The sequence below is a fragment of the Dendrobium catenatum genome, unplaced genomic scaffold (assembly GCF_001605985.2).
Source record: "Dendrobium catenatum unplaced genomic scaffold, ASM160598v2 fragScaff_scaffold_612, whole genome shotgun sequence".
NCBI classification, from domain to species: Eukaryota; Viridiplantae; Streptophyta; class Magnoliopsida; order Asparagales; family Orchidaceae; genus Dendrobium; species Dendrobium catenatum.
Genome location: NW_021319074.1, coordinates 692,480 through 719,919, shown reverse-complemented (window position 1 = coordinate 719,919; position 27,440 = coordinate 692,480). Strand labels below are relative to the sequence as shown.

General features: G+C 38.1%; 1 protein-coding gene across 2 annotated transcripts in view; it reads left to right on the top strand.

The window, feature by feature from the left end:
* LOC110092704 (probable 2-oxoglutarate-dependent dioxygenase At3g50210) overlaps positions 1-27,440 on the top strand; it is a 100,209-nt gene that overhangs the window by 16,605 nt on the left and 56,164 nt on the right. For both annotated transcript variants that reach the window (XM_028694969.1, XM_028694968.1), the window contains exon 2: positions 23,776-23,891. In XM_028694969.1, coding sequence (XP_028550802.1) covers positions 23,776-23,891 — 116 coding nt within the window. The remainder of the gene's footprint in view (positions 1-23,775; positions 23,892-27,440) is intronic.

Sequence of the window (27,440 nt, the reverse complement as noted above, 5' to 3'; positions counted from 1 at the left end):
TCAGATTCTTAGATCTGCTCTAGAGAATAGCTTGGATTTATATGCTTGGAATCCACTTGCCTAAACCTTCTGTTATCCATAATAACTTTATCCTCATTAAAAAAAAAAAACTTTGTCCTCATTTTCCCTAGCTATGAATTTAGATTTTGGTGAACTGGTTTTAGGTGTGGAGCTAGAAGGTTAAGAGGAGCAAGCTCACTTTCCTCATCTTCCTCGATTTTTGTCTCTCCCTAAAGATGAGGTTTGGTGAAATAGGATTTTGGTTCATCAAAGGTAACACCAATAGATACAAGTTTTTTTTGGTAAAGGGATGATAATACTTATAATCTTTCTGGGTGGATGAATATCCAACAAAGATATATTTGAGTGCTTTTAGATCTAATTTTTCTCAATTTTGGTTGTGAATGTAAACATAGGCAGTGCATTCAAAGACTCTGGGTGTAAGGTTATTACGGGTTCGAAATTCGGGATAAAAAGAGGCTAGAAAATTCATTGATATTTTTAGTCCCAAGATTTTTGAAGGTAGTCAGTTTATAAGACATGTAGCAGTCAGAAGGACTCCTTAATAGAATTGTGGGCTCCGAAAATTCGGCCTCGGCCTCTGCCCGACTGTTGCTTTTCTTCGGCGAGGGAGTTTTAATGGAATTACGTTCCGGGGTAAATTTTGGATGGCAGATGAGTTTGTAGATAAGACACTACCCAGAGATTTCGCCCTCATTTTGTGAGGACTTTATTATCTGAGTTATGGTTTCCTATAGGCGCAAGCCCCTATAGTTAATTACCCTTTCCGATAACGAGAGAGAACTTTCGATTAAGGCTAGTCGTCAATCAGATACGTATAGATACATGTTATCTGGCATATAGTAACACCATTGGGCTTGGAGTTGAAGTTTGAATGGTTGGAAATTTTGATATTTAAAGTAGAAATTTCTTCATCTTTCACTTAAAGCGGATGGTGGGGAATGGATGATAGACCCGATCAAGATCTCATGGTTTTGTTGTCCCGGGCCATGGTGGTCCCTGGTCTACTTAGTCAGAGTAGGTAGTCGACCCACCCTGATAGAAGGATCCTTGTCGACAACCATGGGTTGTTTTGTCCAAGGGTACCTTGTAGACCTGGGGTGAGTATTTTTCTAAGGGGACAAATTTGAATCCACCTTAGCTAATAGAGAGCTTTGTGCCCTATCGATTATATCCTATTGATTCATGTCTCAAAGGTTTGATGCCACTAAGGAGTGTATTGGCTCTGACCATAAACGATATTTCGTGATGCAATTTGGCGGCAAAACCACTCAGTTCAGAGGGCCCCGGGTCTTAACCGTTTATCCTGCGGTGCCATTTGGCGGTAAAACCGTAGGTTAGAGGACACGTACCACGTTTTTATTGGTAGGAGATTGATTGAGAATGGATCCTAGTGATATTTTCGATTAGGCATTAGCTCATTGTGAGCTAAAGTTATATTTGAATTTGTCCACCTCGTCAAACTATTGCGGAGGGTGGATGAATTTTTCTTTAAGTGTTTGATAGTGTTGTTTCAATTTTAAATATCTTGGAATTTGGAATTTTGAGATTTTTGGGTTTTTTGATGTTTGGGATGACATTTGAAATTATTTGAATCACCCCTCCGGTTGAGATCTACATTCAACACGGCCATCATCGGGGTGACTTCGAGGTCACTTGAAGATATTTGAATTTTGTAGCAGTTTGAGGGCATTTTGAAATATTTAAAATTAACTCATCCGGTTGAGATCTGCAACACGGCCATCATCGGGGTGATTGGGGTCATTTTCATTTGAAAATATTTGGATTTTGTGGATGAACCTTGTTAACTCTGTCGAGCTGTTGACAGAGGATCGGGTTTTGTAGGTTTCATTTCTTTATTACTGAATTCTCTTGAGTATAGACCTTGGAGGCCTAATATGAATGTATTAAAACAAATACATTGGTCACCACAACCGTGTATTTATTTGATGGTTCAAGCCCTGTCGACTCCTATTAATCCACATAGGAGGATCGGGTTCGAATCTGAATTCACTTGTTGACCCGCACAGCATCCCTAGATGTCACGTGTGTACCAATAACATACTCGCTGGGGCTCATGCGAGTGTTTGAGAGTTTCATTGATTGGACATACCCCTCGTGAACTTATGTGTTCCAAACTATAATGTACGTGCAGAGATATTTTGAAATATTTTAGTTGTGCAGGTAATTGCATTTGAATATATAACATTTCATTTGAGAGCTTATACACTCCTTCTGTCCGCTAGTATGAGTGTTGCGGATCTGGTGGCGGTATGGACTTGATGTTATGAGGCATCTCCTCATCTTGATATTGACTCCCCTCTTTCTCATTCACCGGGGAGGTCCTTTTTAAAATTCGTTGCCACTGCCTTGAAAGAAATTCTTTTCAAGCTCTTTAGTGTAGTAGACTTGTCACTTCCGGTATTTGTGGTCACCAGAACTGTTTTCTTCTTAAGTATAAGATTAAGAAGAGACTTTGGAACACCATGAAGTTTAGTTCTAATTTTTTCAAACCTCTCTGCCAGAAGGTGTCTTTTTTCTTTCATTGAATTGCCCTAGTACCCGACGTACTTGAAGACCTTAATCACAGTTGTCATAGGTGATATTTGTACTTGTGCCCACAGTGGTTCGTTGTACCTACGATATATCCACTGTTGTTAGTGGCTTTTAGTTGTTTGTAGGGATCCGTTGTATCCACTATGACCTCCTGGAGGTGTTCGTAGAAGATCCACTGTTCCTACATCATATCCACCCTTTCACCAATCTCGGTTGGTTTGATGATTCTACTTGTTTGTAAGGACGGGTCTTTCGCTATTGAATGCCAGTATTGCCATCTCAATCTCATAGGGATTGTACCTTCTTCAATCAACAGGCGTTTGTTGCTAGCGTTGGAAGTTTCAATAATGCATTTAGAGGACATATGCATTATGCAACCATTTGTTGTCCTTGTGAGCACGGTTCACCTGATCTTGTAGAGACGGTTGTAAGAGTCCAGTACATTCTTTGTTTGTATGTATCGAGATCCTGTAGCGTACTTTGAGTCACTATTGATCGTACAAATGTTATTGTAATTTGAGTTCCTTTGTATATGATTCAAGCTTTGAGTTCTTTGTATATGTTTGAGTTCAAGTTCAGTTTCATTTAGACTTGAATTCATCATGTTTACGAGTCTCCACTCAATGTCATATAGGTCGAGTTCAAGTGCGAGTTCAGAGTCTTCTGAAGTCTTTGCAAGTTCAAATACATGTTCAAATTGATTCGAATTTAGCCTCAGTCAGATCTTATTTTATTTGGGTTTGATCTTTTATTCGTCATTTAGATCTTGTTCAGGTTCAAGTCCACAAGTCATTGTTCATTTGAGTCTAAGTCGTTGTTCTTTTGAGTTCAAATCAGGCCCGAGTGTAGTCATATTTTCACCCAAAATTTCGGCAGCCTCCCGACGTCTCCCCCGTTTAGGGGAAAACTACGAGAAACTGGGCCTTCCCACCACACGCAATAAAGACGTGTATGGTAGGTGTCCTGGGACGAGGACACCGCGGCTGTGATCTTCTTCCCCACCACGTGCAATAAATGCGTGTATGAGGTCTTCAGTACCTGTTTAAAAAGGCAGTTTGCTTTCCCCCCTGCTCGGAGGGTACTTATCAGTGACCCCGCCTTGCCGTAGGTGCCACACCGGGGTCCCATCCCACTACACGCAATAAAGGCGTGTATAGGCGATTTTCCGGTGCGCCACGAACGCTGAAGTAGAGTTTAGGAGATTGCCTGCCTCGTCGTAGGCGTCGGACTGGGGTCCCATCCCACCACGCGCAATAAAGACGTGTATATGTGGTTTTCCGGTCTGTCGCAAACTCCGAACACGGGCTCTCGAGGCTTTAAGGTTTAGGAGTGTTATACCTTGGCGACTCGGCGGTGGAGGCTCGTGGATCGAGGTAGGAGCACAAGCACTTATAATTATTTTTTTATTAATTATAGTTAGCATTAATTATTTAGAATTAATTAACTAGAAGCCGAAGAAGCAAACAAAAGGGAGAAAGTTTCCTTCACAGGCAGCGAACTCCCGTTGAAACTTCCGATCAAAATGTCCTGGCTTTCGATCCGATCAAAAGGGGAACGTCGTCGAGGGGATGAAGTCGACCAGCCACGAAGAAGCCGAAAAAGTGCCCGAACTGGAGAAAGTTTCCTTCACTTCGAGCGGCTTCCGGCGTTGCTTCCGCACGAAATGTCGTAACTTCCAATCCAGCTCGAAGAGAACGTCGTCGAAGGAGCGATCGAACAGCACGAAGGAGCACCCGATAGGGAGAAAGTTGCTTCTACAGTCGGCGAGCTCCCGTCCGTTGCTTCCGATTCGACCCAAAGGGAGCGTCGTCGAAGGAGCTTCGTCGAATAGCCGCGAAAGAGTCAAAGAAGCGCATGAGGGAGAGAGAGAGGGGCGAAAGAGACCGAAGGCCTCGTCTCTTCGGTCATTTAACGATGCGAGCGGGTGAGATCGTGGGGAGAGAGGCGAAGACGTGCGAAGAAACGACGTTCGAACATGCACTGGATGGCGACGATAGGTATGCACAATCTCTTTTTTTCTTTTTTTGTTTCATTCAGCAGGTCAACAAGAATTTGGGTACATTGTGGTGGAATATAAGTGCATGGGTGGAGACTAGAAGGTGACCATTTTTTCTTTCTGTAATCTCTTTTGTTGCGGGGTGTGGTTATAGGAAGACTTATGAATGATACTTTCTTTTTGAAAGTAGGAGGATAGGATTTGGTTAAAATAATCTTTAGCATTTTCGGAATGAATTTTTTTTTTATTTTTACCCCAAATTGTTTTTGAATCATGATATGAAAAATGGGGAGGATAGTGCTAAAATCGAATAATATAAACCATTAGGCCCTTGAGATGTTAGGAATTTTTCATTGTCCCTAGATATCACTATGAATAAGATAAAAGGGAGTATTATATCTCTCATGTTTGCTTGAAAAAGAAACTTGTTATACTTGGTTAACTTATATGTTTCATAATGAAAAGATTTATTTTTCAACTTATTAAAAAATTTTGGGTATTTATTTCTTAAGACATCAATAGATGGATGCCTTAATCTAAAATGATGAAGCCAAATAGTATGTTTTTTTATCAAATAGAGATAACTACAATAGCCATTATTAGATTTATTCAACTCTTCCAAGTAGTACAATCCACTCCTCTCCTTAGCAAGTCCAATCTTCTTTCTTAACCCCTAGTCATGAAATAAGCAAAAAATGTACCCACAAATCTAATATCCAACAGTTTTTGTATGGAGATTAGATTTGTGGATAATTGTGGTACGTGGAGCATATTTTTTAGAGTGAGGGATATAAGGGTATATCTCCTTGGCCTGCTACTATGGTAAGAGAATCATTAGCCGTGATGGTTTTCTTATCACTTGGGCAAGGAGTATAGTTGATAAAGTGGGTAGTGGAGTGTGTCATGTGATCTGTGGCTCCTTAGTCAATTATTCATAAACCTTTCAAATGATTTTTAGAGATGCTTAATCCAATGTATATAGGAAACTTACCTGAAAGTGCACCTTGATCCAATGGATATAGGAAACTCACCTAAAAGTGCAAGACAAAAAGATTCAGGTGATTTTTCAGGAGATATCAGGAGTTGTTTTAGCTTATCAATATTTTCTTTATTGAGTTCTCTAAGGTTGGATTGCATTTCTGGGGTGGGCTGACTTATTATAGTGTTTGCTTTTGATGTGCCTTTTTGTCAACTCTTTTGATTTCACTCCTTACAGGGGAGCTTTCCATGTATCTTCCAGCATATCTCCTTTTTGTATCTTGATTTCTTGCAATAGCTGCATCAAAGGGAGTCTTTGTTTTTAGGCTTTGAGGAGTCCTTACCTCTTTCTTTCCATGGTGCCTCTTTGGTTGAGATCATTGTTGAACCTTTAATAACCTTTGGTTCCAGCATTACACCTGGTTGGCTTTCCTCAGCATGAATGAGAGATATGGTCTCATTTAATGAATGTCTCTTCTTTGTCAAGAATTTAAACTCGTACTTGATCAAACTTTGCATTTAATCCTACAAGAAAGTCATATACTTTATCTTTCTCAATAAAATTTTTTCAGGATAGTAGTATCTTCTGGGTACTTGGTCTTTATACATCTAGATTGATCAAGTTCTTGCCATGCCATAATCTTTGAAGGAGAGTGGCATATTTTGTCACAATCTTGCTTCCTTGTTTTGTGCTTCCCATCTTGAACTTAATTTCAAAGATTTGGGCAGAATCCCGAGCTTTTGAGAAGGTTTGCCTGAAGACATCCTATATATCTTTTGCAGTAGATAGAAGCTTAAAAGTATCACTAATTATGGAGTGATGAAATTCCACAACCATGATATAATCATTGAGTCTGCTTCATCCCATACCCAAAAATTAGGATCTCCTATTTTTAGTCCTTCTCCAAGAAGGTGATGCATCTTTCCTTTCTCTTTCAAGTTGGTCTTTACAAATTGAGACTACTTCAAGTAATTTTTTCCATTGAAGCAATAGAAAGGTTGCATATTTTAGAGATCTCTTTCTTGGTGCACTATAGAGTCCTTTATAGAGCTTTGGGAGGAATTAGCTTCAGATATTTTTGGTGGCAAAGGATAGCAATGAAGGCTATATCAATCAAGCTAGTAAGGTGTAGGGCAACAATGAAGGTTGCGTTAGTTATAAAAGTAGTAGCAATAACAAGTGAATGCCAGCAATGAAGGCCGCTTGCTCCTCTATGCTTCCTTCTCTTTAGTCTCTAAACGACAACGACATTGAAGGCCGGTGGTGGAACTCACGGATTATCTCTTTAGTCTCTGATACCATGTTAAATTCAGATAATTGGAGAGGGAAAATGCTTAATTTTATTGCTCAAACATGTCTCTATTTATAGATCTATACAAGTTATTTTAATAAAGAAATAAATAATTACAGAATCATACATAATTGCTTTAATATAATCCTTCCTAAATTAGCCACTTAAATATGGAAGGAGATCGGCGCAATCCATGTGAGCCTCCCATGGATCCTGATCCTAGCCGTGATATCAAAATGTCAAGGGACGGTTGGGATTTAACAAAGAGATTGGCGCAATCCAGGTGAGCCTCCCATGAATCCCAATCCTAGTCGTGGGTCAAATGCCAAGGGACAGCTAAGATTTAAAACTTATGTTGAGGTGGGATTGAATCTTGCTAAAAAATACACGTAAATGGTTGTGCTCCTCTGTACTCTTTTTTTATAGGGATCAAAGGGATAGAGTAAAGGCTATATCGATAAAGAAATTAAAAGTAAATTAGATAATGACTCTCCATATAGACTATCCTAGGCATGACTAGCTTGGTGGATGGTTGCTCATTTTAATCCATTTCTTTGTCTTGGGGAAGGTCCCATATTATCGGGTGCTTGAGGGTGAAAAGGTAAAGGTGAGTATGTGGAGAATGCTAAGCCGAGAGGGATATAGCTGACTAATATCTTAAAGTTATTAGTAACTTTTGATGGAGCTTTGGATTATCTAGAAGGAGGTGAATGCATTAAGCTTGTGGGGATTATAGGCTCTATAGTCGTCTAACTATGACGGAAAAGCTGGAGTCGTTATCCAGGCTCATCTTGGAGTTGGTGCATACAAGAAGAAAGAGGCCACCAGAATAGGAAACGAGGATGAAAGTGACCAAATAGGTTGTTATGCCAAAACCTTAGGGGCAGCTAGTCTAGGGGCGAAGTAGAAAGAATCGGGAATGGAGAGAGGGATTAGTGCGTTGATAAGAAAGTAAAGATACTAATGATATTGATTTTGAACAAGGAATATGAGTGATACTCAAAGAGGATAGAAGCGGTTGGTGAGTGAAATAGTTGGCATGGTTGTTTCTCTAGTCAACATGCTAGTAGAGTAGGGCACTGATGCCAGGAATTGGAACAATGATCGGGCTTGATGAGGTGCATGCCTCAAGCATGGACACAAGGGTGAGTCCTGGGTGCGCGGATGCCTGGTCTTAAGGATGAGATGTTATAGGAGGAGAAGTACACAAGTGCGAGGGAGGCGATGGATGCAGATGAAAGGGGAGGGGCAAGACACTCCATGCGAGCAGGAGCTAGGATGCAAAGATTGGATTGAGCCGCCGAGCAAAGTTGCGAGAGCTCGGGTTGAAGTGAGATTGTTGAGATGAGGAGCAAGGTTATATCTTATTGTTGATACACTGATTAGGGATATCTCTGCCCTTAAGTTGAGCTTATTTTATATATATATATATATATATATCCCTCTTTTATCAAGAAAATGGTAAATATTTTTTTTTTGTGTAATACTTTTCTTATAATATAACCATATTCCCTGTATTTTTTTTTCCTTTTTTTTGGGTCTTCTTAACTTCCAAAAGTTTTCCTCTGAGTTCTCCAAACATTTATTAATCCTTTTTCTAAGTCATCTCCTTTCTTCTTTCTCTTATTACATGTTTTTTGGACTCTCATATTAGCTTAATCATTTTTTATATATCTTAATTCATTTGTAGGTGTGCTTAATCTATTGATTTAAATATTAATCATTTAGTTTCTATTTGTTTTTTATTGTGATGGGTTTAAGTTGGAGTATTTTAAAAGAAGTTAAAGCAGCCCATGCATATTAATTCACCCCCTCCTTAATTTGCATTACTCTATAATTGCTACTAGAGTAATATGCCTTGATTATCAAACTATATTAGCACTCAAGATAACAAGTCCACACAAAAAATGAACAAGCTCAGAGGCTAAAAAGTCAGACCCAAATCTAAGCCAGCTCCTATACTAATAAGGCCAATCAACCTTTAGGCTAATATCCAATGCTTCTTAAACCTAGCTACCCACCATCAACTAACTATTCATTGATAAGTTTAGTGAAATCAATATCCATATTGGCTAAGTTATGAGCCGAACATTCAAAATCAAATGGGCTTTATTCTGGAATGTAAGGCTTGCTTCTTCAAGTTAGATTCAAATTATATTAATTCATAGCCACAAAGTCTCTGAATCAGACTACCTTGGAGTCATCAAGTCCATTAAATCAGTTGGGACGGTGGGTAAGCATTGAGTTCACAAATAAAATTAAATGGTTGGTGCTGATCGCCTAACCCTTTAATAGATCTACTTGGGTGAACCTAAAACTTTTCAAAGTAGATCCAATCTCGTGACGAATGCATCTATTTAAAGTATGCTGCACTCTAAGTCGAAACTTGAGCTTAACATAAGGCTCGACAAGCCATGGATATGAAACAAATTCTTCTACCATACAATTTAATCACATGAATTGCAATGGATAGTTGTTTAGTGAAATGTTTAGTATTAAAAAAAATGTTTAGTGTATGTCACGACTCGGCTCGATAAGCTCCATAGGCGAGGCGGGAACGAAAGTCGGACAGTAGAATTTAAAAAAATATTCACATTTCATAATCAAAACATCTCCAAATATATAGAAAGAGCCACTAAAATATTCCAAGTAAATTTTTTTTTCTTTTCATCTATCATTCAATGTATATCAGCTTAAACATAGAGGTTCAAAACATAAAAGGATGTCCATAAATCTTTCATTACAAGTCATCCTGAATCCTTCTAATTCAAAATGTCAAAAACCAAAAAGAAGGAACCTAATGCCCGTCGTCTCCCTACAATAGTACATAAAGCGTGGTCTATCCGCCATTATCATTAATCAAATTTTCCTGAAAAATGTTTCATAAGTAGGATAAGTCACAACTCAGTAGATAAAATGACATTCAATTAAATTTAGTGGCAAAGAAAGAAGTACAACATACATATACTTTTAACTAAATAATCATTCAACATGCCATAATATATTATCTAAAGTAAAAATGCCTCTAAGTCAATCTTTATGTTCTCTTTCTTTGCATAAGCTTGCAATCCTTTCTCATTAAGTATTCATGATTCATTTGATGCCTCATATACATATAACATAATGACATGATATCATAATAATATAATATTAATCAACCGTCGCGGAAGTATCATTTGTTTTGTACTGATCAGGTACACTTTTAACTGGTCATTGCTTTACCATTTGGTTTTAAAGAACCCTTTTACCATTTGGCTCAAAATAGTCCCTTTACCATTGGCTAAAAAGAGTCCCTTTACCATTGGTACTTCGCATCAAACATGCACATGCAAACATTCCTTATTTATTCATAAAAGAGACTTGAACATGCCATTCATGTGTATGGTTTAATGTTCTCATATGCTGTTACATGTTTGCTTAATTACACGAAAAGAGAGAGAGATGATCATATGTATTACATGTAAAAGAAACATAAGCTTTACACTTTCTACTATCACTATTTGAGAGATTTGCATTTGTATCATGTGTTCAAAAATATTCATGTAAGAACATGCTAGCCACATATGAAAGTACAAGTTGCATATAAAAAAAATAACTTTCTACATGATTGCATTTAGAGAACTTTTCAAATTTAAAAGAATTTCATTTTACCTATCTTACTACAGTGTGATTGGCTAAACGTACTAACAAACTCTTTCCTTTACACAATCAATATCTAAAAGAAATATAACATAATGTGTAAATATCACTTGTTCTCACTTGTTCTCACATGCATAAAGAACCTACCTAACACTTAAATATTAATTAAAATACAATAATTTTCAGATTAACCTAATTTAAAAATTAGAAAAATAGCTTTTTGTGCAAAAGCCCTATTTCTTGCCTCTAAAAACCTTCCTAAGTCCTTAAAAATTTTCATGATTTTGCAAAGCCCTAATTCTTGGAACTTGGAATTTCATCATGAAATTAAATTATCTTCATATAGAAGCTTTCTAATGCCATTAGGAAGCTTTCTTACAAAGTCATTTTTAAAGGATACAAAAATCGGAGAAAACCCTATTTTTTAAAATCTAAAATTTTTAAAAAATCATCTCATTTTTATGCTTAGAGTCATCCTTTAAACTTTTCCTATCATTATCTTAAAAAGATTTGAAGTTTCCCTCAAACCTAGATTTCTTTCTTAAGCTAAGGAAAACCATGAGAAATTGCTTCTAAAAACTCACCTTACTCTTCCCTATGTTTTCCCTTCGTTCTCCTTCACAAACTGCCGTCGAAATGCCGGCACCAGAGTCGCCTTTGCCTTGAACCCATCCGCTCTTCCCTCTTCCGCTCGGTTCGGCCGCACGAAGGAAATGGGGACCGAATGTATTTCGGTCCCCTAATAAGAGTGGGGGCATAGGGTTCAAAGCATAAAGTCTTAAATGCCCCTTTACATGCATTATTTCGTATTAATACTATTAAGGGTAGTTTTGTCATATAGAAACTTCTATGAATTTTAACTTCCAAAATATGTGAAATCCAATATGGGTTCTTTATACCAATTTGCTCAGAATTTTGCATACTATTTTATAAAATTTATTGCGTCAAATCCGACGACTTTGAAATTTACATAATTTCGTCACGGTGCATCGAAATGCGTGCGACGCTGAAGATCAATATTTTTTGGGTTTTACAGTATAAATTATAACTATACAGCAGAACATGCTCTATAACACAAATTTCACTCCAAATTTGTATCAGGACAACCCTTTTACTAGGTGAATTGAAGTTTTTCTGTGATAATTTAATTAATCAAACCATGTATTTGAGCTTTCGTTGGTGAGCCACTTCAATATGTATTGATTATGCCATGCCAATTAGCTATCATTTATTACATTTGATTCCTCTAAACCGCAACTATCCATGCATCATGCCTCTAAGCCCATTCAATTCGATATAAGTACAATGTCTCATCATGAAAGGATGTGTCTTTAGTTTTTTTTCACTTTAGTTTACTTAGGATACTTGAGAGAAGGCATTCATGATTTCTAGTCTTGCTCCTTAGAAGTCATGCTATAAAAGCCCTTTAATTTTTGTAGATTAGTTCTCAGTTAGACCCAAGATGACGGACCATGAATCTGTTAGACCTGAGCCGATCCAGGCTCAAACCTGGACCGGTTCTGGTTTACACCCACTGGCGTAGATGTTGGGTAAGGGGGGGGGGGGGGGGGAGCTTTGGTGGGGCCTAAGGCTTAATTAGGCTTTTGGGACGGAAAATTTGAAGTAGGGGCTGTATAGGGTTTTTGTAATGTTTTTTTTTCTTTAATTAATCTCCCTTGTTAGGGTTTGGAATTATCTTGAATTTGTGAAATATGAATTTGAGATCTAGGGTTTGTTCTTGGGTTCTAAGCTTCGGCTAGAGATTTGGAGAGCTGAATCTTCCTCTCGAATTAAAGATTTCTTGTATCATGTTCTCTTTTCCATCTCTATTTGAATTTCAAGTTGTTTCTCCCTATTTTCCTACAGATTATTTTGAAACTGCATCATTATTGCTGAATTTCTCTGAAATTCAGCTGATTTCCTTGTGTTTTCTGGTTGTTTTCTATCAAATTGGTATTAGAGCACGTCGATCCAAGGGTTATCAATGGTCGGAAGGAAGGTTAAAGTCTTGGATGGAGAACTTGGACAACTAAAGTCAGATTTCGAAGAGAAAACCTCTTATTTCAGAAGCAGTTTGCATCCATCCATGAAAAGATGGATGGAAGGTTTGCCTCCTTAGAAGATATGATGAAGAAGATGCTTGAAGACAAACAAAATCCGGCGACATCAGAAGCAAAGGAGACCATCAGTGGCCATGGGACAGAAGGAAATCCGAACCCGTTTAGGGGGAGGGAGAATTCGAAAGTGGAGGTTTTTGAGGGAGATGGCGGAATGCCTCCTCTATAACTACTTTCTAGGGAGGGGATGAGTACGGGCTACGAAAGGAGGGGTGTCGATTTTGTGGGGAGAAGGGAGCATGTCTACCGTCGAGGTGTTGATTTTGAAAGACGAGGGGAATATGATGAAGGGTTTGAGTATGATCGCCTGAAGGAATATCGTGACAATTGGGGAGCACTTCCTCGTCGAGAAATGAGAGGTTATGGAGGATTCAGGGAAAACGGGGGTGACCCAAAGGTGAGATAGCTTAAGATGCTCATCTTTGAGGGCAAGGATGACCATTGCTGGATCTACAAAGTGGAGCATTACTTTGTTGGCAATGGGTTGATAGAGAAAGAGAACCTAACAGTGGTATGACTGTGTTTGTAAGGGAAGGCACTGTCATGGTATCAATGGAGAGACATGAGGCAACCCATTGAAGCTGGAGGGAGTTCAAATATTATTTACTATAACGTTTCTGAACCAGTAGGGGAGGAGATTTCTATGAGCAATTCTTTTCCCTGGCACAGGAGGGGACCTTGGCAGATTACCTTAATAGGTTCGAGTATCTAGCCAATCTTTCGTATAGAAACAAAAAGAAAGTAGAAATATCGTATCTAAACAAAAAGTAGCTCGACTGAAAGGATTACAGGATGAATAGACTAGACCGACTCTCAGAGACAGTGCTAGAGGGAAACTTTTTAAAAGGGCTTAAACCAGAGATCCGTGCAGCAATTAGGGTTATGAGGTCTCAAAATTTGTGAGAGGTCATGGAGCTAGCATAGTTGGTGGAACACCAGAAGCATTTGGAGAGGGGGTCTAAGAGGAGCAACTCGGGGGGATCATACAGGTTGACCACCACTTTCTTAGCTCTCAAGGGATCTGCACCACAGAGTTTGAGGGAAGTGCCCAAGGAGAGAGCTAGAGGGGGAAATGGAGGAAATTTCAAAAAGCTTACAGAGAAGGAGATACAAGAGAAGAGGGCAAAAGGGTTATGTTTTTGATGTGATGAGAAGTACATGCCGGGGCATATGTGTAAGGACCAAACTCTTTAGGTTCTCACCATCTTTGATGACGAGGAGGCTGAAGAGGGTGGTGAGAGTGGGTCAATGGAGGAGGAAGAGGAGAAGTTGCATTTAGACGTGGTGGAAGTCTCCCTAAACTCAATGGTGGGTTTCATCCCGAATCACACCATGAAAGTAAAGGGAGAAATAGGTGACAGAGAGGTGGTGGTACTCATAGATAATAGGGAAACCTACAATTTTATGTCCACTCAGATTGTTGATTTACTGGGGGTGAAATTAGTGGATACAGGTGGCTAAGGGGTGATGATGGGCACGAGATAGGTTGAGATGGGTAGAAGTGTTTTTAGGGGAGTGGTGCTGACCATTCAGGGGATAAATGTGAGGGGATTTTCTACCCTTAGAGTTTGGAAGCACTATTGTCATTCTGGTGATGAAGTGGCTACAGACCTTGGGAGAAACCAAGATCAATTGGGGAACATTAAGGGTGGAGCTTGTGATTGGGGGGAAGAGAATAGTGATTCAGGGTGATGTAGGGCTATCTGTGACTGGAGTATCTCTCAAGTCCTTTGATCAGGATCATAAAGGAGGTGGGAGGAGGATATTTGGTGGAGTTGCATCGCTTGGAGGGGGTCAAACGGGAGAAGGAGAGATATATTCCCTTTTCAGTACGGCCACTCATATAGCAATTCAACGAGGTTTTTTAGCCTCCCAGGGCCTACCTCCCTAGAAGGAGCTAGAGCATGCCATTACTTTGAAGGAAGGGGTGCTATCGATCAGTGTTCTTCTCTACCGCTATCCTCAGATTCAGAAGGATGAGATTGAGAAATTGATCCGTGAGATGCTAGAGGCTGGGATCATCAGGCCTAGTATGAGTCCTTTCTCTAGTCCAATCCTACCGGTCAAGAAATATGATGAGAGCTGGAGGTTTTGTGTGAACTACAGAGCCTTGAATAGGGGGACGGTGCCGGATAAGTTTCCTATTCTTGTGATTGATGAGCTCTTGGATGAACTGTATGTGGCCGTGGTGTTTTCCAAGATGGATTTGAAATTAGGGATCCATCAGATCAGAATGAGGGAGACAAACATTTCAACGACAGTTTTCAGAACACACGAGGGGCATTATGATTTTTTGGTAATGTCATTTGGACTTACTAATGCTCCAACTACCTTTTAGTCTTTGATGAACAGGATGTTCCGGCAGTACCTCAGGAAGTTTGTTCTAGTATTTTTTGATGACATACTGGTGTACAACAAAATGAGGAGCATCTTGAGTACTTGAAGATGGTTTTAAGAGTCCTACAGGAGCATCAGCTAAAGGTCAACCTAAAGAAGTGCTGCTTCACCCAGGCTAGTGTGGAGTATTTGGGACATGTAGTGTCCCATGAAGGAGTGGCGGCTGACCAAACAAAAATTGAGGCACCAGGAATGGCCACTGCCTATGAACCTAAGAGAGTTGAGGGGTTTCCTAGAACTGACTGGTTACTATCAGAGATTTGTGAGGGGGTACAATACTATCGCTTAGCCCTTAACTGAGCAATTGAAGAAAGACAACTTTTTGTGAAGAGGCAGTGACTTAGGCCTTTAAGAGATTGAAGAACGCCATGACTACAGTTCCAGTTTTAGCTCTTTCGAATTTCAACCTGTTGACCACAACAACAAACAAAGAAAAAGAGAAATCCAAATAAAAGAAATCCACATCATCTACAAAACCTGCAGGAATCCCGCTAACCTGCAAACGGCTTCGTTCGTGTCTCATTCCTGGGATTCCAGCTCAAATTTTGCGACAGCCCCTCGAGTGCTGCTCTCCGACGCCTTTAGAAGCAAGCCCAAGCTCCCATTCGCTGCTGGCTACTCCCACACGATCGCTACCCCTCTTTTCCCTGTCGCTGCCTCCCATTTCCCGCCGATCCAGAGAGAGAAAGAGAGAGAGAGATTGATCCACATACCTGTAGCTGACTCCAGCAAACCGATCTCCTCTTGCTGCTACTCCGTCCGATCCCGTCCAGAGAGCAGACCGAACTTCTCCCTAACCTGCCATAGCCAAATTACCTCCTCCATCTTCCCTTCTCTACCCGAGCTCCCAGCCGAACCTAGCCTGTCTTCCAATCTCCTCATCATCCGAGCCGTTAATTATAACTAATTATTTTAATCATAATTAATTAATCTTAATTATAATTATTTATTATAAGATAATTATAATTAATTATAATTTATATATGATTAGTTAATATTAATTATAATTAATCTTTATTAATTATAATTAATGATAATTATTATCATTAATAATAATTAATTATTTTAATTATAATTAATTTAAAAAATGACTCTTTTCTCGTGGCTTGCAACGGGCCGACAAACCACTTATGCGCTCACGTAGCGTTGTAGGGAGGGAAACAGGCGCGGCGCTTGCGGCGATTTAAGAATCCCTTTTCAATGCTAGCAACGAGCCGACAAACCCCCTACGCGCTCAAGTAGCGTTGTAGGGAGAGAAACCGGTGCGGTGCTTGCGGCAAAGGGGATTAAAAAAAATGTGTTTTCCTTATTTTCATATACGTACCCCCGAACGCTCACATGGTGCAAAGGGGGGAAATCTGTGCTTATTTCTAACATGTGTTTTCTTTTTTTTTTTTATAAAAAAAAAACCCTTAAACGCTCACGTAGCGGGCGAGGATAAAAAAAATATACTTTCGCAACCGCGGTGTCATTTTTGACACTTACCTGAAGCGTTCACGTAGCGTTGAGGGGAAAGGTTACCTCTTGGTTTTTCCCCTAAACGGGGGAGACGCTGGGAGGCTGTCGAAATTTGGATCGAAAATCCAAGGACTTTGAAAAATGTTGAATTTTATTTGGACACTAATTTGAACGATACAAAGGACCTTAACTCAATAAATGAGCTTGCAAATTTGAAATGATTAAAGAGGACTCAAATGTGACATGAACTACAAAAGACTTGAACACAAATGAACATGACTTGAATAATTTGGATATGAAATTGCATTTGCAAGGACAACAGGGGACTTGAATCATTCTTGGACCACAGAGAACTAGAGTTTGAACTAAGTGCAAGAGAACTCATAAAGAACTACACTTGAGCTTGAATTCAAGTTGAAAACATAAAAATTTGAATGAATCATAAATGATCTAATTTGAAGGGATTATAAGAAGCTAAGCTCAAGATATCATGTGATGAACCAATACTTAGACCAACATGTATTCAAATGAATATCAAATGGATAAATAAGGGATTCATGTATTTCAATTTAGCATGTTCATGAATGATTCATACATCTATCCCAATCATGTATGTGGGTAATTTGGGATAATTGTAATGATTGCAAGAGCATAAATGCAATGACATACCTACAACCAATAGCATGAAGCTTCCCACAAGTGTTAAAAGTCTTCATGCTAGACAAGGAATGAATATCAGATTTATCACGCATATGCCAAATTTTCTTTAAAGGTTAGGAGTTTGCAATTGGAACTGGTTCATAAGCAACAATGTAAGCTCTGGATGAACATGATGATTGATGCATTCGATGAAGGTAAAATGAACACACAAGCCTCCTACAACTGAAAAGAATTGATTCGCAACGAATATGATGATGCCTTGCATTCAATACTTATACATGATAAAAATCAAGTGAGGATGACAAACATCATGTGAATATCTTTAAGGAGATTCCAATAAAAATATTCAAGAAGACTGGGAGAAGTGCAACATGCAATAAGTGTAGCTTGCTTATGAAGAATTTGAGAAGATTGTAGAGAAGATGCCGAGAACTTTACTACAATATAACGAATATGGTCATTTGCTAGTTATCATACTTGATGATGTAGTAGGTCTACAAACAAAGAAGGAAGAATGTGAAAGAGATAACTTCTTTTCAATCGATGACGATTAATTTGCAAATAAATACACAGTATTCTATCTATAAGCAACTACGCTCGATATAGTCTATTGGAAAGTAGCAACTAATGAGTTGCTATAAATACGAAGGATCACAAGTAAAACATAGAGGAATTTATGACAAATGGAGGCATCTACAAGCTATGTAGCAAGGTGAAGTGGGTACAGAAGGATCCTACAGTCAACACTTATCAAAATACAGATGAATGCCTCAGTCTTCTACGATACAAGATTGATATACAACAAGTGCAATAGTTCTACTACCAACTTTAAAGAACAAGTAGATATATTCAATTCCAAAAAGTAACAAAGTCAGAGTTGGTGATATCCTCTGTAGTAGTCGTACAAAAAGATGTAGTAATTCGTACCACACTCCTATGAGAATATTGGTGAAAGGATCATAAAAGCCAGAAGAAACTACAGTTTTCCTACAAGTGGTTATAAAAAAATTATTATGCATACAACATTCCATCTACGGATAATGACAAGCCATTGTAAAAGGTCCGTCGAATGTTCAAAATATTCCCGCACGTGCACCGTAGTTTGTATACACATAGCTACACTAAAAGGGGTAAAAGCAATCATACAACCCGCATGGGCCCCGGCGAGCGTGTTATTGGTACACACGTGACGTCTAGGAATACTGCGCGGGTTATTAAATTTGAACCCGATCCTCCTAAGCAGGTAAAAAGGAGTAGATAGGGTATAATTATAAAATGCCCCCAAACACCCGCATGGGCCCTGACGAGCGTGTTGTGCAAACACACGTGACACCTAGGGATGCTGCGCGGGTCAATAAGTGAATTCATGTTCGAACCCGATCCTTCTATACGGATCTATAGGAGTCGACAGGGTTCAAAACTTCAAACAAATACACGGTTGTGGGGACCGGTGTATTTGTTTTAATACATTCATATTAGGCCGTCAAGGCCTATAACAATAAGAATTCACTAACAAGGGCACGAAGCCTACAAAACCCAATCCCCTATCAACGAGTTGATAAGGTCGATAAGGTTCAAGCCACAAATATAAACGACCCCAAACACCCCAATGATGGCCGTGTTGAATGCATATCTCAACCGGAGGGGTTAAAGACAATATTTCAAAATGCCATCCCAAAAATCCAAAAAAATCCGAAAATCCAAAAATTCAGATTTAAAAAAAAAATAAAATTTAACCATTAAAACACTTAAAGCAAAAATCCATCCACCCTCCGCAACAGTTTGCCGAGGTGGACAAATCTGAAAATTACTTCAGCTCACAAAGAGCTAATGCCTGGTCGTGAATATCACTAGGGTCCATTCTCAAACAATCTCCTGCCAGTAAGGACGTGGTATGTGTCCTCTAACCGGCGATTTTGCCGCCAATTGGCACCGCAGGATAAACGGTTATGACCTAGGGCCCTCTGAACCGAGTGGTTTTGCTGCCAAATGACACCACAAATAACAGTTATGGCCAGATCTAATACGTTCCTTAGTGGCATCAAATCATTGAGATATGAATCAATAAGATATGATCGATAGGGCACAAAGCCCTCTGTTAGCTAAGGTGGATTTAAATTTGTCCCCTTAGACAAACATTCACCCCAGGTCTACAAGGTACCCTTGTACGAAGCAACCCATGGCTGCCGACAATGATCCTTCTATCAGGTTGGGTCGACTACCTCCTCTGACTAAGTAGACCAGGGACCACGATGGCCCGGGATGACGGAACCATGGGATCTTGATCGGGTCCATCATCCATTCCCCCACCATCTTCTTTAAGTGCAAGATGGTGCAATTTCAAATTTTAAATATCAAATCTTCAAATCTTTCAATCTCCCCAAATTCCCAAATATCCAATCATTCCAATCCAAACCCATTGCTGCTATTATATGCCAGATAACACATTCTCTACGTATCTGATTGAAAGATTAGGGAGGACTTGATGAAAGATAAGAATAGCCATCCATGATACTATCTTGAGGGGGAGAGGCTGTTGCATCAAGGGAGGTTTGTAATGCCACGAACTTCCATACATATATCCCTCAATTGCTGCAGGAGTTCCATAACAGTGCAGTTGGAGGTCATTCTGGGGTACATAAGACATATAAGAGGTTGATAATTGAGCTTTACTTGAAAGGGATGCATAAAGATGTTGAGGAGATGGTGGCAAAGTATGAAGTGTGCCAAAGAAACAAGTACATGACAATGACTCCAGGAGGACTACTCCAACACTTGACACTTCCAAACAGAGTATGGGAGGAAGTGTCCTTGGATTTCATCGATGGCCTATCACGATCGGAGTGGTACACAGTCATCATAGTGGTGGTTGACAGACTTAGTAAGTATGCACATTTAATCCTTTTACGACATTCCTATACCCCAGTGTCAGTGATGGCAACAGTCATCAGCGAGGTGGTTAGACTGCTTGGGATTCCTGAGTCGATTGTGTCAGAGGGGTGTAATGTTAGACCTGAACCAGTTCTGGTATACACCTGTCGGCCCATATGGGGGCGGATAGCGGGAGAGGAGAGGAGGAGGGGGGGGGGGGGGGGGGGAGCTTTGGTGGGGCCCAAGGCTTAATTAAGCTTTGTTTGGGAGGAAATTTTTTTGAATTAGGGGCTGTTTAGAGATTTTGTACTATTCCTTTTGCTTTAATTAGTCTCTCTTGTTAGCTTTTGGGATTATCTTGAATTTATGAAATCTGAATTTGAGTTCTAGGGTTTGTTCTTGAACTCTAAGCTTCGGTTAGAGATTTGGAGAGCTGAATCTTCCTCTCGAATTGAAGATTCCTTGTATCATGTTGTATATTCCTTCTCTATTTGAATTTTAAGTGTGTTTCCCTATTTTCCTATAGATTATTGTGAAAACTGCACCTTTATTGCTGAATTTCTCTGAAATTCAGCAGTTTTTCTTGTGTTCCATGGCTGTTTTCTATCAGAATCTTAATCAGTTTGACCGCTCTCCACCCTTTCCAATTTAATCTAATTGTGGTAGAGATAAGAGTGTTCTCTACTTTTAGGTGGAGATGCAATCAACTAGGAGGGCTTGCATTCATGAGAAATATCAATCCTCCAAATCAATAAACCCTAACAATCATTTAGAGAAACAAAACGTGATCTATCCCTAAAATACTATGATGCTCTTCCAAAACTCTTAAAGAATGGAAGGAAAATCTCTGTCTGTGTAAGCCTTCCAAATCCCACTGGAAGGTCATGCAGTAAATCTAGTATTCTTTTTTGAGCTTATGATAGGCTCTTACGCTAAACTTTAATTTCCTCGAGAAATTTTTTTTTCCCATGCTTATGTTTAAACTTGATATTGATTGTTTTCATAGGTTTAGAAACAAACATTATATCAATAATCCTTTGAGCTCAAGATCAACCTACACAAGTTTCGTTTCATGAGATTAGCTCCAAATCTCATAATATTCTTTTAGGGCTTCAAAATAATCCTAACAATTCATAATTAGTGTGGTAGGGTTCTTACATTGCTCTAGCAAGGAACAAAACTCGACAGTAGTATACAATATTGAGAAATATTGTCACGCCAAAATAAAATTATAAAAATGAATTTTCATTGACTGATTACTTGAGCATCAGAGATATGGTGGCATTCTCAAATGCCAATGCAGATGATTGCTTGGAGGGCTCAAAATATTTTTACTCATTAATGAGACAGTTTGAATAAAAGTTTTGTTTGATTCATGTGATCCTCCATCCTCTTGAGAGAATCACTTGAACTTAAAAAAGCTGGTTGTTATTGGGCAAGAATTCTTTATGTAAGTTGTTAAGAAAACTGAAAAATAGGTTCTTTAGATTCTCTTTGATGTAATTGAACTATCAAAAGTTCCTTGCCAACTAATTTGAGTGGTAGAAAATTCTCTATTATGGATTATGGTAGGACCAAACCTGTATAAACTGAACTAGAAGTGGAAAGTGTTAGGTTGAGGACTTTGACAGAAGAATCAGCCTTGACAAAAACAAAAGACTGGTGGATTTAGGTTAGCGGACAGTTCAAGATCAACTATATGATCAGTGGATTTGACAACCTATCCACCTGAACTAAAGTATAACATGAACAATAAATTTTGATTTAAGAAAAGTTGAAGGTAGGTGAAACTTCTTGATTGAGGGCTTTTATAATATCTTATTAAAAAAATGGAGAAATGATCAAAATGATCCCTTACCTCATTAAAAACTAGAATTGTCCCCAACCTATGTTGCACCGATATGGATATGGTGACACGGATACAACACGATACAGATACGAGATACGCCAATTCTTAAAAATGCAGGATACGGGTACAGCGCGGACACGACATTATAATTTATAAATCATATATAAAAATTAAGAAAGCAATCAAAACATAATATTTGAAATTACAGAAAAAAAATGAAAGTAACATCATTTTGTATCCTTGTAGCTTATAATATCAAAATAAAGTAAGCATTAAATGTCTAGTACAACAACAAAAGCATATACATAAATTATCTAGCACATGAAGTTTCAACTATTCAATAGAAGGAATGATATGATTAGCTTCTTCAGTGGTTTGTCTTTGAACTTCTATATCATCTTCAATAAATATCATAGCTTCTAATTCAGGCTCATAAAGTGAAAGATTAGCAATTTCTAATATAACCGTATTATCAAGAGACTCAAATCCATCTCGGAAATGAGAGAACCTTGCTCGAAGCCACGGAAGTAAAAAGACGCGTCTTTTTTTCCGTTTTTTTTTCAATGGACACGCGTTATCTGATATGCGTGTCCTTTTGAAATTAAATTGTATTTTAATTGTATAAGGCTTTGTCGTATACGGCTTTGTCTTATCCGACACATATTGGTGCCATATCGGAGGCGTATCCATGTATCTGTGTATCGGATACAGCACGCTTTCATAAAAAGGTGTATCGGTGCAACATAGTCCCCAACTATATTAAAAGGTCATTTTGATCCCTCAAATCCTTAAAAAGAATCAAAATAATCTCATTGTGGGACTATTTTGGTTCCTTTAAAAGAGTTGAGGGATTAAAATAGTCCTTTAATATAGTTGAGGATTATTTTGGTCTTTCATAAGAGTCAATGAACCATTTTGGTCCGATGAAAATTTACATGAAAATTAAAAACATGCTAAAAAAGAAGGAAAATTAGTTCTTATGGTACTTTGAGAATTTTCATGTGGAAAACATGCGAATTTCAAAGATTCAATGGCTGGTTTTAGCTTGATCTAATACACTCAATTATATCCAACTTTTGTCCTGACTCTAAGCAAAGTGCTATGGCAAAGCTTGAAAATTCTTAAATTAGACATAAAAGTTTGGTTTTAATTTTTATTTTAAGACCAAAAACATGCAAAAGTTGCTTATGGTTGTGTTTTTTGGCTTGGCAACCTTGCAAAGAACTAGGAAAATGATCTAAGGACTAAACACCTCACATTGAATATGATTTCTTCTGTTTAGAATTTTGTTTAACATACTTTTTTTGTGCTTTTCTCAATCTCTATGCTGTAGAGGAATGACTAAAAAGGATAGTCTACTTGTCTCAAGTTCGTTGATTCAAAATCTTGACTATACATAAATGGTATCTGCTGCTTCTTTTTTGTCTTTTGGTTATCTTCCCTTGTTAATTTCTTTCCATGGTAGTATCATCGCAATTACTGCAGACTTAAGATTTTTATGCTAGATGCGAGCTCCTTTTGTACATTTAAAAGAAACATTTATTTTAGATGTGAAGATTATTACAATTTGTGATGTCCTTGTTTTTTATGTAGTATCTTGATTTCAATTTTGTCAGGCAGCTCGCCATTATTAAAATCATCTTGCAATGTGCTTTCTCTTCAAACACCAAAGTCTACATGATCTTCAATACCACTAATTGGAATACATAATCATCAATACATATGTTATTTTTCATGCGGTTGTTCCCATATCAAGTATTTTCTTATGATTTTATGCATTCCCTCGATTTACTTTGAAATTTGACAAATTGTGTGGGTATATGTTTTTTTTTCATTCTTTTTTTCTCCTTATTTATTCTGTACTCTTACCGGTTTAACCTTTTCATATATATTCTATAATTTTCCATCTTTTTGTATCTCTTTTGAATTTCTTTTATCCAGATGTTAGCCCTCTTTTGGATAAGTGTGATAGGCCTATGATGGCTGAAGACCAAGGAGTACTTAAGGTTGTAAGGGAGTTAGATGAGGCCTGTAGAGTGGCTGGCTTTTTCTATGTGGTAATAAGTTAAATATCTTTTTCATGTCATCAATTCTAGATTAGCTTGCTAATTATGATTGAATAAGCTCACATGCGCTTCACTCAGTATTGTTTTTGTTTTGCTTTTGTTGATTCTTGCTTTCTGAATCTTAGTTCAATCTCTCCATAGTAATGAGCTAATATAGGCAGGGATACCTTCATGATCTTATTGTTCTTATAATTTCCTTCCAAAGAAACTGTTTTCTTTAATACGTTTTACTTACTACTGAAATTCCATCCCATTCAGTCAATGTTTCCACTCGACCAAAATTTTTGTTACATGCCTTCAGTTATTGCTAACTAGTTAACTCCATGCACTCTTTTAACTGGAATTAACCGAGCATTCTGTGTGGTGCGATATGGAACTTTTCACTAAAAGATGAAATGATGAATAATGAAGCTAAGTTAAAGGTGTCACGGAGATTTTTATCTGCTTTATCATCTAAAACTACTTGTGCTACCAATTTCATCCTAAAATTGTATTTTGTCACTCTTGGCTTCTTTCTCATTAACAAAAGAAGCATGATGGATTTGAAGCTGCAGGCCCAATAGCCATAGCTGAGTCTTCTGCTTTCTCCAATTATAGTATCTAAGTCTGCTCTCTCTCATATTGGAGAGTGCATCACATTAATTGTAATCTATTTGCTGATTTTGAAAGGAAGGTATCAGATTGCTTGAGTGAATATGAATAGAGGAGGGGCTGAATCTAGTTCTTTCATGTGGGGAATAACTAGAAACTAATATCTATAGCGATGGGTTTTGCAAGTTTTGAAGGACTTCTTCCTCTTTCTTTTTATGAAATATGTTAAGCGACCTCCTAAGGCCCAAGTTATTGATGTTTAAAAAGAAAGTTTAGTCTGTCCGTTTAAAAGTACCCTGAGTTTCCAAGAACAAATGTAAACGTTCAATATCTATTCAACAACCAAGTTACGGGTACCAATCCTTTCCTATAAAAATCAGTAGAATTAGTGAAATTCATAGTTTAGTCTTTTCCAATGCAATAAAATTACATAATATATATTTTTTTAGGGTTAAATCTCAAAATATTTATCCGACTATTCATTTGTTGTCATTTTAGTTCCAGACTATGACGTTGCTCTAATTTAGTCCCTTGGCTATACAAAATTATCCAAAATGATCCTTTGGGAGTAAATTGGGATCAATTTTATGTCACAATTATAATACGAGGGATTATTTTAGATCAATTTTGTATAGTCAGGGGACTAAATTGAAATAACGTGATACTCTGTGATTAAATTGGCCGTACACGAATAGTCTGGTGACTATTTTGAGATTTTTTTGTTTCTTTTTAAGTATGTTGCATTTAGACCTATGAAGGGTTGATGCGGCAAATGCTATGTTTTTTTTCTCTTGTGCTTCTTTGAAATTATCTGTCATTAGGTGTATTAGAACCTAGACATATTGTGTTGAACACAGAAAATCTTATTTACGTTTGAATAAGATCTTTGGAGTTCATTTCTTTCTTTTAGTAGTAGCCTGCATGACACATTTAGTGTAACATGATTTTATACACATAGAATATAGGCGTATGGACTAATTGGAAAAGTATAATTGATGTAGAATGGAGCTAGAAATTTGAAATTAATTTCAGATTTGGGGATAGATTAAGGAAAGGGCAGCAATTTCATAAATTCTGGAATTAATTCCAGCAATTTAGGAAAGAAATCCAGAGTAAATTGATGCTTAGGTGGCTAGAGAAATTAAAGTAAGAATCAATTTGGATTGATGTGGGTTAAATGACTGCTGTAATTGGGGGATTAATTGGGGGGAATTAATTAAGAGAGAGAAGAGAAAGGGGACCTGCCAAGAGAGAGGGGAAGGGAGGACTTGTCCACATTCAACATATGTGGCCCATAGCATTAAATGTCATGGGGTAATTAAATTTGAAATTAATTGCAGATTTGGAGGGATTAGAAAAGGCTTCCTAAAAGGATTTATTAATCTTGAAAGATTTTTGAAATTCAAATCTATTTGAATTCAATTTAAGAAGCTTTCCAAATTAACAATTGACTAATTTAGGAAAGTAACCAAGAGACTATTTGAATTTGAAATTCAAACTTGTGGATGAGAACAGGCCGACGACTTCAAGGGGGGAGGGGTTTAAGAGAGGGAAATTAATGCTTGCTTGAATTAGAATTTTAAATTAGGAAGGATTGATTTAATTCCAACCTTATTTAAAATTTAAATGGGCATGAATTTAGGAACTTACCTAAAATAGGGATTCTCATTTTAGGAAACAAATTCAAAATTTTCAAATCAAATTATTTGAATATGTGAAATTAAATTATTTCAAAATAAGAAAAGGGTTCAAATTAAAAGGCTTTAAATGCAAGATGGATTTGTGGACCAAAGAAAGGGAGGAGTTGTGTGGATTTGCGGAGGATTTGAGCGGGAGGGGAGTTGTAGGGAAGGGGAATAGCGCTTAAATGGTGGGGATGGGGGTTGTCGGTAAGGAAGGTGGTGTGTCGTGCAGTGTCCGAAGGGTGGATTTAGAGGGGAAAAGAGGGTGGCTGTGCCGCGGTCGTATGGAAGGGTGTTTGGCCGGCAGTGCAAGGGGGAAAAGAGAATCGGCTGGGGGGTAGGGGGTGAGATGCGGTCAGCTAGAGGTAAAGAAAAAGGGGATATTAGAGGAGAAAGAATAGTGTAGGAAAATAAAGATAGAAATCATGGAGCCCTCGGACACATCTGTGGTACTCCTGGGCTGAACTGGGACTAATGCTGCGCTCTACTTAGGGAACTTGCCAAACCATGAGCCGGACACATGCTGTGGCTGGTGGGTATAATACGTTTCTCACATAGTGTGATTTGTCAGTAAAGTTGTTTCCAAAGATACAGAGTGTAGAAAATTTTTTTATATTCAATAATCCAATCACAGTGCTAATTACAAGAGCAGAAAGGACTCTAATATATAAGCCTTAAAGAATAATAAAAGACAACTTTGCCTTGGCGCTTACATGAATACAGAGACCTTAATTAAGGGTAAAAAATAGAAAATTGCATAATTAAGATAAAAAATAAATGAATAAACTAGATAAAAGTGTAGGGATCATTGGCGTGACTAACCTTCGTGCTCTTTCCTTTGATTACGCACAGTTATCTGGATGTTTTTCGCATACATAATTCGTTTAAAAAGCATTATGTGCATAGACATTTTGATTCTTTTGGTTCTAAAGGGGGAATAGATGATTATGGTAATTGTATGTTTGTACATTAAGCATACTAGAAGAGTAGTATGTTGAAGGTGGTGGACAAATTAATCTTCTTCAACCCTTATTTTTACCTTCACTGTGCTCATGGACCTCGTAAAATATGTTACTACTCCACCTCTAATCTCTAACTCTTTATAAGTCTTTGCTACTTCTACCACTATATAGGAATAAGGCACTGATCACTGGAGATAGTTGCATTGTGTTTATATTTGGGCACAGCACACAGCCCTACAGAGGGAAGGCTGAGAAAAGGGGAGGATGGGTTTGTGGCTTTTTAGCCATAGAAGGGACCGTCTTGC